The 14,715-nt window shown below is 44.1% G+C and overlaps 1 protein-coding gene across 1 annotated transcript in view; it reads left to right on the forward strand.

The window, feature by feature from the left end:
• The window catches only part of LOC144244271 (guanylate cyclase 2G-like), a 43,376-nt gene that overhangs the window by 12,414 nt on the left and 16,247 nt on the right, over positions 1 to 14,715 (forward strand). Inside the window, exons 8-13 of the mRNA XM_077779529.1 lie at positions 141 to 331; positions 2,603 to 2,740; positions 4,900 to 4,983; positions 5,703 to 5,807; positions 6,333 to 6,401; positions 13,913 to 14,081. Of these exons, the coding sequence (XP_077635655.1) occupies positions 141 to 331; positions 2,603 to 2,740; positions 4,900 to 4,983; positions 5,703 to 5,807; positions 6,333 to 6,401; positions 13,913 to 14,081 (756 nt within the window). The remainder of the gene's footprint in view (positions 1 to 140; positions 332 to 2,602; positions 2,741 to 4,899; positions 4,984 to 5,702; positions 5,808 to 6,332; positions 6,402 to 13,912; positions 14,082 to 14,715) is intronic.

Genomic DNA, 14,715 nt, shown 5'->3' on the forward strand with positions numbered 1-14,715 from the left:
AAGAATTCTTGGGAGAGTCACGTCTGAGTGGCCCCAGGGACATCCTAGCTTGGACCCAGGCCAGGATAGCCTTGGAGGCATCTGGGTGGCATGACCAGGCCAGGACCAGAATGTGCTCATGTCTGTTCTTCAGCAGGCAGTAGTAATGACGTGTCTCTGCCCTCCAGGTGTGACTGCTGTGATCCTCACAATGACTCTTCTGATTACTGCCTTGGGAGCCATTATCATAGGTCTTTTGTTAAGGATGCAGAGGGAAAAATTGCAAAGACAAAAGAAGGACATTTGGTGGCAAATCAATTATGATGACATCACCATTCTGCCCCCAAACAAGGTGAGGCCACATCCCGCCCAGATATCCATTTCCTGCTCACTGCTACTGATTTGTGGAAGGGACTTTACCTCGGAGTTTGTGATAGCCGAGGCTGACTCATTTATAAAGTGGGTGTTTCAAGGAGGCTTGAGCCTCCCACTTCCTTGATGAATATCCCTGGGAATGTTATTTCTGGGCCTTAGTTTCTGAATCCTTATAAATGATCAGATAGTCTCGAAGAATCCCTTCAGCTCCATTACCCTATGGGCGTAAGGACCCATATATCCCACTCAAATATTAAAGCTGTCTCCAGGGCAGCATTTAGTTATCTTTAAAACCACATTAACTCTAATCTGCTGCTGATGAATATAGTAAGATTCATTTGCTCAATGCACTCACATCGGGCATCTACTGCAGGGCAAGCATAGCATAAGGCCTGGAGACACACCACCATGACCCTTCTGAAGGAGGCGAGCCCCACAGAGGTGTCTACAAGGTGAGACAGAAGCCCCATAAATGGAGTGAATAAATGTCTCAGCATTGAAAAGTCTTCCAAAAGCAGGTGACGTTTGGGAAGAGGGGTTTGCTACTGATGACCAGGAGAGAAGTAACACAGAGTAGAGCAGGATGTGGGGCGCTCAAGGCTGGGAGGCTTGGCACACATTTAATAAACATAACATTGTTTACTAAGTGTATAACATTTACATAATTTCGAAAAATACCACCATGACTGTATCTTATGATAGTGTATTTTAGCTTGAAATTTTGAAGTGTCTTTTCTTTCTTTCCTTTTTTCTTTTCTCTTTTGTTATTAATATTAAACAATGCAATCTTTGCAAGCATACATTGATTATTTGGGAGGACTTATTGCCCTACCAGAAATGTTAGTGAGAAATGTTCTTTAGAGTAGAAAGATGGATTTGAGTTTCTGTAGGATTTTTTTAAACTTTTTAAAGTTTATTTATTTATTTCGAGACAGAGAGAGATCACAGGGGAGGGACAGAGAGAGAGAGAGTGAATCCCAATCAGGTTCCATGCTGTCAGCGCAGAGCCTGAGGCAGGGCCCGAACCCACAAACTGTGAGACCATGACCTGAGCTGAAATCAAGAGTTGGGACATGCTACCGACTGAGCCACCCAGGTGCCCTGAGTTTCTGCAGTTTAATAAGAGCTCTTTGTTCCAGGGGGGAGAGAGAGGGAGGGAGTACATTTTGCTTTCATCTCAATTTATTAAAAACCTATAACTGAAGTGAATTTTAAAGATCAATAATTTTAGAATTTCAGATAGTACTTGCTCAGGAGTCCATGCCACTCAAGATATCAAGAGAATAACAAGAATCTATGTACTTGACCAAATATCTGAATCTTAAATATCTCAAACCAAAAGGAAAGTGTTCTAGGATGTTGTTGCTTGTTCAAAAAGCACTAAAGTGAGACCAAAGTATTTAGGTTTGTTCCCATGAACATTTAGATAACTGTAAAGGTAAGGAGTGCAAAAAATCAAACATTTCTCTTATGTTATGTATATGTTTTCCTGTTACATTGGTTTTATTTTCAAATTGTAGTTCGTAGTAATAGTTTCTTTTTATTGGTATTCTTGCATCTACTATTCGTTCAATAAGTGAGTTATGACTTTCAAAATCAAAAGGTGATTTAGAGGAACCAAAGTCAAGGAATCTCCAGCATGTTAAGACCAGTTTAGGCTTCACTAGCAAGTCATTTTCAAAGTCCCTGGGGGTTCTGGGACTCACTGGTCTGGTCTTGGGGTGAATGAGAGATTGGGGGTGGAGATGTGATGGAGAAGAGTCCTCAGCCTTCCTCTTCCCTCTTCAACCAAAGCAGCTCTGGTTTGTCCTACCTGGTTTCTACATCAGGGTTCCAGGTAAGACTCTCCTTGAAAAACAGTATTCCTCTGTTTTAAACCCATTCTCTAGATGTTATGGAGGTACTGGGGTTATTAAATAGAGAGGTAATGTGGTCAGATGCTCATCTGCAAAGAGGACTCTGGCATCAGGTGACAGGTAATTAAGTGCCAGAGCCAGAACTTGAATTTGGGCAGTCTGACCCCAGAGCCTTAACCATGACACTGTCTGTGATGTTACAGACACCAGAGCGATGTATGCAGCAGCAAAGCACTCACACTTTGGATCAGAGGGATCAGGACTCAAGTCCCGACTCTCCCATTTATTAACTGTGTGACCTTGATGCTCGTTTTCCTGAACTACAAAAGCCACAGTCTCTTCGGGACCTGGTCATGCTACTGAGAGCAATCGGACTGTGTTGCGTTTTACAGCCATCCCAGAGATGCACACCCGTGTCCAGAGGGAGCAGCAGCAATTCGTCTAGTGTGATGATTTCCCGGGATGCCAGTTCCTTTGTCAAGAGCCAGCAGGGGGAAGAGCTCTTTTATGCCCCCGTAGGGCTTTACCAGGTACTACTGAGGATGAAGTGGCTGCATGCAGGTCCTAATGTGTGTCTCTGTCCCATCTCTGCATGTCCTTTCTGCCAGGCAGGGCATTATGAATAGGGGGACACTCCAAGTAAAAGCCAGGGTGGTCTTGTGACTCCAGATGGGTGTGTCTCAAACTTGAATGTGTATAGGAATATCGGGGCTCTTGTTGAAAAGCCGAGATGCTGTTGAGTAGGTCTGGGGTGGGGCCTGAGATTCTGCATTTTCCCAGGTGATTCCTATGCTGGCTTCTAGACTAGACTCAGCTCTGTCCCAGAGAACTTTCCATACAGATGAAAATATTCCAAATCTGCACGGTCCAGCATGGTAGCGTTCTAAGACTATTAAACATTCGTGTGCTGAGGAACTAATTTCAAATTTTATATCATTTTAATTATTTGGTAACCTCATGTGGCTAGTGGCTACCATATTAGACAGTGTCTTCCTAGAGCATGTATTACTGTACCCTTGGTACTACGTCTGCACTGATGAACTGGCTGTGGGTAATAGCACTGCCACAGTATAATACGGACAGCCACCAGAACCTGCAACATAATTCCTGCCAGCCCTTTCTCACCCTCTCTTCCACACCCCCAGATCATTATGGCTGCCCGTGGTTAGCCCTCCTCTAGAAGCTGAAGTCCCCTGGGTGAAAAATATGTGATGAAAAGAAATGCCATATATACTGTTTAAAATCTACGAACAACATTATCTGGGGGGAATCCCAGAGAGCAGGGGCAAAAAGCTCCAAGCAAGGGAAGACTTGTTCTTTGCTCTAAATTGGGTTTTATAAAGACTGGAACCAAACGATTCTTTATGCAACCAAACTTATTTTTTTAAATGTTTACTTGGGTTTTCCAAATATCCAAANAAACCCTAAGCACCTTTATTCCTACAAAACTGTACATAGTGATCCAGTAGCCCTTTAGAGATGGCAACCAGCAATCCACAGAATATCTCTATCGGTTAATCTTTCTGAAATGTTTGCTCTCCTCTCCCTCAAATACCATCACTGGGGTCCCCAGCTTTGTTGCCTGTACGGTAGTGTCCAAACTCTTTAGCAAGGGTTCAAGGCTCTCTACTGCCTAGTCACAACCTACTTTCAGAAAAGTTGTTTTTCCTAGCCTAAATCCTATACTATCCAGTCAGTCTTACTGCTTATGCCATGTCTGTTTTGAACCTTGGACAAGGTCATGCCTGCTGCCCCTGCCCCACTCCATCTGGAACCTTCTTGCCCTTCAGAGTTCAGCCTTAGCATTAGCTCTTCCAAGAATCCTCTCCTCTGTCCCACGGGGTGCCTTCCTCCTTGGAATCCCCATCATGGACCAGAGTCTTGTGCAATTAACCCCATACTGAAAGTGGGAGACCTTGGGTTGGCATTAAAATTGTGCTAAGGCTTATGTGTCCTGATTCTATCTCTTATTCTACGCAGATTTTTCCAGGTTGTCAGATGATTTATGGCAACTGATTGACTCTCTAAAAGCAGACTTACTAGGTTATGGCAATGAGATATGCCACTTCCTGAAGGCTTGATATATGCCAAACATTGAGTTAACAGTGTTATATATTTTAACTGATTTAACCTTCTTAAGACTCCTATGAGATAAGTTCTATTTGTAATCTCCATGGCACAGATGAGGAAATGGAAGCTTGGAGAAGTTAAATCCCTTGTTCAAGGTTATGGAGGCAGCAAGCAGTAGAAGTGGGCTTGACCCAGGTATCTGACTCCAGGCTTACTCTTGAGACCTCAGCTCACTATCCCTTTGAATGAAAATGGGATGTTACTGTGTAATAGAGTGCAATCTAGGAGTCAGATGTTCAAATTCTGGCTTATTACCTACAAATGTGTGACCTTGGACAAGTTACTGAACCTCAGCGATCCCCCCTGGAAACCGGCTACCCATGCCCATCTTGCAGGGCTGTGATATATGGGAAATGAGATCTTATGTGTTAAGAAGCTCGCTGAGCACCTACACAGAGCACAGCACTACCTTCACCTGATCTGGGCAGTGAGGAGTCTGATGTCCCATTTGCAAGTGGATTTCTTGCTGATTTTCCTGCTTCCCTTCCTGGTCTTTTCTGAGTAGAGCTTTTCTGGATCATCCTGGATTAAGAGCATTCCATTTTGTCTCTGGTTCCAGGGAAACCATGTGGCCATCTGCTATGTTGGTGACCAAGCAAAAGCCTCGGTCAGGAAGCCTTCTGTGCTGCAGGAAATCCGGCTGGTGAGGCCCCTCCCCCCTCCCTGGGGGAGAGAAAGTGGCGCTGTTCTCTGGCTGTCTGCTGCCAGCTCCCTGTTCCCATCTGGGAACAAGCCATTCCAAAGGATCAATGATGGGAAGCTGCTTCCCTTATCTCGGCCCACTGCCCCCATCCCCTGACAGCCCAGATATTAAGCTTAAGTCCCTTTAGACACCTGAAATCTGGGACCCCTTCTAGCCTTGCTTTTTTCCCTTAAATTCCTCCCGGCCTTGATTCTACCTCTCTATCCTCTGTGTCTGTGAGGGTTGTTCACCTCTCTTGAAACTTTTCCTTGGATGGAATCCGATTCATGTGAGTCTGACTTCTTGCTCAAAATCTATAACCTGTCATGGCCCATACCCCATGGCATTGACAGCTATAAACACCAGGAAGCAGGGCCAGGTCTGTTTACTGTGACGTGGTTTTAGTTAATCCCCATGGCTAAGGTTAGACTGATCACTGCTCGGGTTTATTTGCTAGAGGCAGACTGCCTGGATTCACCTCCCAGCTCTGCCGCTGATAAGTTGTACCATCTTCAACACATTATTTTACTGTTTGAGCATCAGTTTCCTCATCTGTTAAAATGGGAACAGAGTTCTTTTCTTACAGGGTCTTTGTGAGAATTAACTGTACGTAAAGCACATAGCAGAGTTCCCAGCACAGAAGATGTACTACAATCATAAGCAATTATTATTATTTTCAGGTGTATGAATTAAGGCACGAAAACATTGTCCCCTTCTTTGGTATTTGCATAGAACCACCCAACATCTGCATTGTCACCCAGTATTGCAAAAAAGGGAGTCTTAAGGTAAGCGATCTAGTAAATCTTACCTCAAGTTTGAATAGTAGCCATTGATAAAGAACCGGGTCAATGTTTTGCCTTTTATCCAAGAACAGTCCCTCTCTGGTCTAATTGCGAGACCTACGTTACCTTGCTGGGCTGCCTGTAGGGGATACAATTAGCAGTGGAACTGCCAACAGTCAATTTTCCTTTGCTCTGGGTGGAGATTGCCTGAGCCTGTTTTCATTTCCTAAGACACTACTGCTGCTTCTTTCTGGACCCATCCTACCCATAGTATGTGACCATCAGCTTTATGTCAAGAGCAAGGAAATATTTATAAGACCCCAGACTGCATGACTGCCTCAACATTGAGTCAGGTTATGGTATCGCCTGGGAAATTTCCAGTATTGGCTGTCAAGTGTTCTGTCTCAGGTTGCTGTATTAGTTCTGGTCAAAATCATCCAACAGATTAGAATCAAGTCCATTCAACACGCAAAACTCCTTGCGCTTCAAGTTGAGTCAATGGTGATAATCTGAGTAACTGTCTTTCAGGATGTTTTGAGAAACTCAGATGAGATGGAGTGGATATTCAGACTCTCATTTGCATATGACATCGTCAAGGTGAGTATCGTGTAAAACTTAAAGAACAAATACCATAGTGCTTTTAAGTTGTTCTGTGTGTTTGATTAAGTTGAACTCTAATCTTTCCTGAAAACTCTGATCTTGCTCAGATCTCCTCAAAGCGATTGCATTTAAAACTCACCACTTCAGTCAGGTTTTCCATTCTTTTCACCCTCCCTCATTTGAAGTATATACACTAAATTTGAAAGGGATGCTAGGTTTATCTACTACCCAATGAACAGGGTATTTACATTTCAGGGTGGAGCTTTTTACCCCCAAAAAAATCTAATTACTAGACCACGAAGCAAGCTAGGGAGGAGGATTCCTGATACCCATTCCTTCTGCCTAGTTTTCGATCCCTTTCCTCAGAAAATGGGAATTGGTGCCAAAATTAACTCAAAGCTGTTGACCTGAGAGGTGGGCTATGGATGCGGAGCTGGAAGGTGTAAAAGCAGGCAGAGTCTTTCCTTTGGGCAAAGAGGGCTGCGGTGTATAAAAAAAAAAAAAAGTAGTAATAGTAGCAGTAGCAGTATTTGTAGCTAACATATATTTAGTGATTTGCCTACTTTCTACCACTTTGTATATTAATTTATTTAATTCTCACAACAAAACATAAGGTAGATCTATCATATCTCCATCTCACAGATGGAAGGTGAGTATGGGGAGCATGTGATTGTGGACCATGTACGGCTGTCCTCCTCACCCTGATAGAATCCAGCCTCACTTTGTAAGCTTACCCTGCCTGCTTTCACCATCAGAGGGTCACGCCCGTAATCTGGGAGTGGATTTTGGTGAGGAAGTCCCTCTCAGTCTGACATATGGGGAGCAGGACAGGGCTGGTCTGTCAATCAACAGTCCGTTCATCAACCAGCAGACTCTTCTGGGCTGAGACTTGGCCTGGCTGTTGAGAGGGACACAGGGTAAAATATAAGCCCTGCCTTCCTGCAGTAGTGACTGGTGAGTGACCTTGCAAAGTCACTTCTCCTCTCTGGACCTCAGCTCCCACCCTCAGGGGATACAATTAGCCTCCTTGTGCATTTAATAGATGAGGATGGCCTGATTGAGATCAAAGAGGTTTATTTCATTTTTCTCTAGGCTTTGATTGCTCCTTATTTCTAAGAAGCTGAGTCTTACTGGCCTTGTGAAACTTTGGTTTCTTGGGCTTTAGTGGAAACCAGTATATCGTAATTACCAAGAAAGAGAGACAAACTGAAACTGCCTGTGACTGGGTCCTCATGGACAACCTTGGGCCACCACTGTTAACTGTTTTAGTAAAACTCTGTGGAATGGCTTTTAAGCATTTGCCTTACTCTGGGCACTGCCATAGGAAGACAAGGACTTGTTTTCATCTCTGGATGGATTAAAATCTAGCTACAGAAAAAAAAGTTAGGAAATATACATATAAAACTAAGTGGTAGAACAGTTATAAAATAGGAGGGTCTGACGTGGCATGCTCTTCTGCCCTGGACTCCTTTCTCCTTCCCTTCACCTACTTTCCCTTCCCTTCCCGCCAAGCCCAGAGAAGTATTCTAGACTCCAGGAACCTGTCTCCTGCCCCAGCCAAAACAGATGACACCATGTATATTGGTTATGAAGAGAAAACTAGTAAGTTAGTAGTCTCCAGGTAAGATACGAATAACCAGCAGATTTAGCTTTTTCCATTGGCATTTGGTTTTTGAGCAGAGTTAACCCAAAAGTTTGTCTGGAGAAATTCTGGGGTGGGTGAGAACGGCACTCTGAAAGATAAGCCTCCCTGATGTTAATCAGTCATTTCAGGTCACTGAGTCTCTACTCCCTGCTATCTCTATCCCCATGCCACGCGAACCGAAGACAGCTTGACACCTTGCTTTAGAAGGATTTCTGTCTTCTGAAATGGGGTGTGCACATTATGGGACAGTGTGAGGAAAAGGAAGTCATAATGAGTTCGGTCTAGGCACATTTAGGTGCTTCAAGTTCAATTAGTCTGCCAGAATTCCTTCAAAAGGGACTAATAGTAACATAAAATTCACTAAAGCTTCTCAGAAATTTCCCATTGGTGACCCAGGCGCTGGGTCAAGCTTTGTGGGTCAGATTATGCTTCTGGCCATCATGTATCAATCATAAAAACAATTCCTGTCCCGATGTCTATTTGGCCAGAACACTCTCTGTGCCAGGTACCAGAGAGATTCTGAGATGCCACAGACTTTTCAAGCCAACAGACATATATGGACTGAGCACCTGATTTGACTCAGACCCAATTCTAGGCATGGAGGGCACAGAGGAATAGGCTCATTGTCCTGTCCCTAAAGGGCTCAGCCCAGTGGAGCCAGCTGGAAAGTTTTGGAGATTATAATACTCTTCCTGAGTCAGGGATGGGACTTCAATTTCTAAGTAAGAGAAGCCTTGATGGATTAAGAGGATGAGAGCAGTTGGCATTGAAGTTGTCTTGGGGGTTTGAACCCTGGCTTTCCACTACTGACCGTGTGACCTTAACTACCTTGAGCCTCATTGTCCCTGTGTATAAAAGAAAGGTAACAACAGTACCCACCTCATGGAGTTGTTGCGAGAACTAAAATATGCTCAGTACCATGCCTATCGCATAACAGGTATTGACCAAATGTCATTTGTTAGGTGAAGCAGTAGTGTTGCTACTATCACAGATAACTCCATCACTAGTGCTTAAAAATTTATAGTTAAAAAAATTCATTCCCCCAACAGTCCTATGGGATAAGTTATTACTGTCCAAAAAAATACCAGCTACATGTGACTATTAAGCAGTGGTAATGTGGCTAGCTCAAATTGAGGTATGTTGTAAGTATAAAATTCACACCAGATTCAAAGAATTAGTAAAAAATAATAATAATGTAAAATGCTCTGTTGATTACATGTTGAAATAAGTTTTTTAATACATTGGACTAAATAAAATACATCATTAAAATTAATTTCACCTGTCTATATGAAAAATTGAAAATTATACATGTGGCTTGCACTGTGTTTCTGTTGGACAGTGTTCTTAATAATTAACAATTAATGCCACTATTCATTCATGTTTAACTCCAGTATTAATAATGTTAATATTTACTCCATTTTCAAGAGGAAATAAAATGAAGCTTAATGGGGTGAAGTAACTGCCCAACTGGTAAGAAGCTGGTTAGGATTTGTGGTTAGTCTGTCTCCAAAGGCTGAGTTCTTCCTTCAGTGTTATGTTTCTTGCCTGTAAAGTACAAGAGACCCCAAATGTGGGATGCAGAAATGGGAGCCTTGTGGGTACCCCACACTCAACTTTCCAGGAAGGAAATAAACGTAACTAGCAGACAGGTCGGTAGTAGAATTGCAAAAAGTGCGTGAGATCTGGCACATAAATCATAAAACTTTCAGTTCTATTTGGTCTCTGATAATACACATAAAATCATACATTTCCACCACAACAAGAAAAAAAGTACTGAAGAGATGTGTGCTGTTTCTTGAAGAGGACTACATTCCTGAGATTTGCCCTGTATCCCAAACATCTCCTAACGGAATGAGCTCTGTTCATAAACCTGAACGTCAGGAGTGATCAGTGGTGACCAGATGTTACATGTCTCCTGCCTGGGGTGGACCTGGCTCTAGCAAGGTCAGGGACAGTGGTGAATGTCAGGGACAGTCCTGCTGCATGGTGAGGTCTCCATGAGGTGAGAGAGAATTATTGATCGGACAGAGGTCTCCCCAAATTCCACGCCCAGACCATGGTTTGTTGGAGAGTCACTGGAGAATTCCAGAGGCAGCCCCAGACAAGCCCCTCCAGGTTCAAGTGAGTGGGTTGCAGTCCCAAAATGTGATTTAACTCTCTCACCTCGAAAAAAAAAAAAAAAAAAAAGCCTTCTGAACTTGGTGGTGGGAGTGGGCGTGGTATATCCACTGCCCTGGGGGTTTCCTCACCGCTTTCTGCATTAGCCTATATTTCTTTTTTAAGTTTATTTCTTTATTTTGAGAAAGAGAGAGCATGAGTAGGGTTGGGCAGAGAGAGAGGGAGAGAGAATCCCAAACAGGCTTTGCACTGTCAGCATGGAGACCGATGTGAGGCTCAAGCTCATGAACTCTGAGTTCATGACCTGAGCTGAAACCAAGAGTTGGACATTTAACTGACTGAGCCACTCAGGTGATGCAGACGGTATTTCTAATGCATTATTGGCTCAGGAGTTTTGCTGAAGCAGGATGGTGACTCATACTGTGATCACTGCTAGAGAGAGAGTGAGTCCCTGAGCTGGTGACCAAGAGGCCCAAGGACCCCAACCTTGGGTACAATAGTCCACTCAGGGCCTTCTCATGTTCATCTTTTCTGGAACATTGGGTGCCCTTGCATCGTTGTAACACACCTGTGGGTGACTCCACCCCCCTTCTCAGCTAATTTTGAGAGTCATTTGAACCTGGCTCTTCCCATATCACAGTGTTAAGGAATAGGTGTGCTTTGACCCCCCCCCACCTGCCCGTACAATCACCAGGGCATCGGAAACAGTAAAACTTAATGATTTAGAATTGGCTGTGCTTTGAAGACAATGCAACCATGGTTTATATTCCAGCTCTGCCCTCACTCTTCAGAAACAGTTTAAAACTGTGAGTTTTCTCATTGGGAAACAGAGCATGGGAATATTAATCTATCTCTGGAAAGACTAAATGTGATACCATGTATACAGTGCCCTGCACAATGCATAGTACAAAGTGCTCAAAGAAAGGTTTATTGTTATTTATTTGTTCATCACAGATCCTTACCACAGTGTGAATCTCCATGGACCCTGGTGGCTTCAATCCAATGCTCATCACTCCTCATTCCCTCTCTCTCTCCCTCTGTCTCTCTCTCTCTCTCTTAAGATTTATTCATTTTTGAGAGAGAGAGACAGAGACAGAGAGAGACAGAATGTAAGCAGGGGAGGGGCAGAGAGAGAGGGAGACACAGAATCTGAAGCAGGCTCCAGGCTCTGAGCTGTCAGCACAGAGCCTGACAGGGGGCTTGAACTCATGGACCATGAGATCATGACCTGAACTGAAGTCGGACACTTAACCGACTGAGCCACCCAGACACCCCTCATCACTCCTCACTCTCTGCCCTTCAGAGCTTATTTTCGTCAGTAGAGGGACCTTTGCGCAGTTGGTCAACAGCAGGGACTTGGGTGTCACGCTGTAGTTATGCCTAGCCCTGCTCCACTGCGGGCCAGTGATGTGACCTGGGGCAGGTTAACTTCTTCATTTCTCCCTTTCTCTATTTGTAAAATGAGGTTGGCGATAATACCACCTGCCTCTACAAAGTCACTAGGGGAATTACAGGAGTTAGTTTAAGTAAGGAACTTAGAATGGATGCCACATAAGGTTAGCATGAATACCTTTAAAAAGAAAAAGTATCCAGTAAGACCCTTGAGGGAGACATTGTCACATTCACTCTTGCTGACACCTCTCAGTTGAGGCAGGTATGAAGCTCCTCAGCGCCTCGGGCTGATCCACATAAAATGGCTCCATGACCGCGCCACACCTGTGACATATTGAGGTCGTTGGCTCTCTACCAGCTCCCACGCTAAGTATTTTGAAAGTGAATGGTTCAGAGATTCAGATCAAAGATCTAGAGAGACTTTACATCTACATTTCAAGTCCGAGAGACTGGGAATGTTGAGTAAGTATTATAGAAATGTCTTATTGTGAAGCCATCAGGGAAGGTAAGGAAACAAAGACCCCAGGATCACAAACAGTGAGTCCCCCTATCTCCCTGTGCTGTTATGGTTGCTTCCAAAACACAGTCAGCCCTGTCCCCTTAGCCTTTGTTTCATTGTTTCTAGGTCTGCCCTTGGAAATTTCAGAGAAATACAAACGTCTGTCAATCTGATCCTGCTTCAAATGTGACCATTCTCATTTTCAAATTTATCTCTTCTCTATCTAGCCTCCCCAGATACCTGTGTCCCTCCTCGATTCCAGGTATTGCTTTAAAGCCTTTTCCTGTCTACGGAAAGATCTTTGCACTCTGCCCTCATCTTCTTGCCAAATGAGTGTTCTCTCTGCCTTTGTGACTCACCTCCTGTAGCAAACTCTTCCAATTGACACACTTTCCCCATTCTGATTACTCTCTTGCTTTGGGTTCCTTAGCATTCGGCTTGGCTTGTGCCACACATAATCCATAGCTAATACAGGCTCTTATGTTCAGGTCTCTTCTTTTTAAGGTCCCCAGGTGATATTAATGGGCAGCCAAGATGTGGAACAATAGAGGAGGCTAGCTCTTCTCAGACTGTGTGAGCGTGAATCTCCTGGAGATTGGGTTAAAATGCACAGTCTGATTCAGTAGGTCTGGACAGGGCCTAAGACTGCATTTCTGCCAAGCTCCCAAGTGATGCTGGTGCTGCTGGTCCTCAGGCCATCTTTTAAGTGGTGGGGATCTAGACAGTCCTGTCTCACAGATGGTGAAATCGAGGCCCAGTGAGGTGAAGTGTCTTGCTTGAAGAGATGGTAAAGTAGGGACGTGATGTATGCCTTCTGAGTCTGGTGTTCTTTCTGGGCTTCTTCATAAATAATCACACATTATTATTATTGCATAATAATAATAGATATAAACCTTTAAGAACACAGTAGATGACATGAGAATTTTTTTATTTTTAAAAAATGTTTATTTATTTTTGAGAGAAAGACAGACAGAGTGTGAGAGGAGGAAGGTCAGAGAGAGAGGGAGACATAGAATCCAAAGTAGGCTCCAGGGTCTGTGCTCTCAGCACAGAGCCTGATGCAGGGCTCAAACTCATGGATTGTGAGATCATGACCTGAGCCAAAGTGAGACGCTTAACCAACTGAGCCACCCAGGTGCCCCTGACATGAGAATTTTTCAACATTCCTCATTTTATTGCTTTTCCCCACAAAGTGTTCAAACAGGACCCTGAGTGCATAGAACAGAATAGGATAGTATAGGAGAGAATCATTATATGTATGTAGGAATAGAATATAACTTGCAACATGTAGGTAATAAAATAATATTCTTAATTACATAGTGTTGTTTCCATGTTGATATTCTTTACCATTTTTATACACATTTTTCATGATCATTTATGGTGGGTATTTACTTTGTGTCATGCACCATGTCAGGTGTCTCATGCACATTATTACATTTAATCTCCACAGCTTCCCTCTGACGCAGAGATCGTTGTCATGTCCATTATGATGAGAAAGATGAGGCTTATGGGATCAAGTAACTTGCTCTCTGCGAAGTGTTAGAGCTGGGATTTCAATGCAGGAGTCTGACCAACTTAGTGAGACTCTATTTTATTTAGCTTATTTATTTTAGGCTGGCCTTGCCTTCATGGCTCCACACTGGGGAGCCGGAAATAGTTTCCCCTACTTGGGTGACACTATCCAGGTTAACCTAGGGGCAAGGGACTATGTTAATGCCTCTTGAACAGATGAAAATAGAGATGGTCAGTTCCTTCTTCTGGGTCTGTGTTTCTGTCCATCTGTTTCTGTCTCTTTCTTCCAGCAGGTTCCATTGGCCCCTACCCTAATTCATCTGTGTATTCTCACTCTTCCAGGGCATGCTGTTCCTCCACAGGAGCCCCCTAGGGTCCCACGGCAACCTGAAGCCTTCCAACTGCCTGGTGGACAGTCGGATACAGGTGAAACTGACAGGCTTTGGGCTGTGGGAGTTCAAGTACGGCTGGACATACAGAGCATACAACGAGGAACAGACAGACCACTCGGGTAACCACTGGCAGATCTTGCACCCACTAGCCATCAGCAGAGTGGTAACGGGGCACCTGACCCCACCTCTGTTTCTTGAAGCTCACTCATAGGTACCTGCAGGGGGCCTTCCTCTGGAGCTGACAGCGCGTGGTCGTTCTATTCACCCAAGGAAGCAAAAAACAAAAACAAAAACAAAAACAACAACAAAAACCCCAAAAAAACCCTCCAGAGTGGTGAGTCTGTGGTGTGATGTCTTAGTTAGAAGGTTAGGTCTCATGCTGGCCAGGCTGGGTGGCCCAAAGCAAATCACTGCCCTTCTTCTTAGCCCTCTATATCCCGCTGCATCTTCACTGTGTGTTCTCAGAGCGCACCATCTGCAGGCATGTTAAAGACGATGAGTTCAGTAGTTCTCCATCCTCTCACTGCTCTAGTATCCCTTGAGAAGCTTGACAAAATAGGTAGGTAGCTGGGTCTCACCCCAGGTATCTGAAGATGGAATCTAGGCATCTGTATTGCTTTTGAAAACCCCCCCGGGGCACTGGGTGACTCAGTCAGTTAAAAGTCTGCTTTTGATTTCGGCTCAGGTCATAGTCTCACAGTTCCTGAGTTCGTGCACCACATTGATCCCTGTGCTGATGGTGCAGAGCCTGCT

This window comes from Crocuta crocuta, unplaced genomic scaffold (genome assembly GCF_008692635.1).
Source record: "Crocuta crocuta isolate KB4526 unplaced genomic scaffold, BGI_CrCroc_1.0 scaffold138, whole genome shotgun sequence".
Taxonomy (NCBI): domain Eukaryota; kingdom Metazoa; phylum Chordata; class Mammalia; order Carnivora; family Hyaenidae; genus Crocuta; species Crocuta crocuta.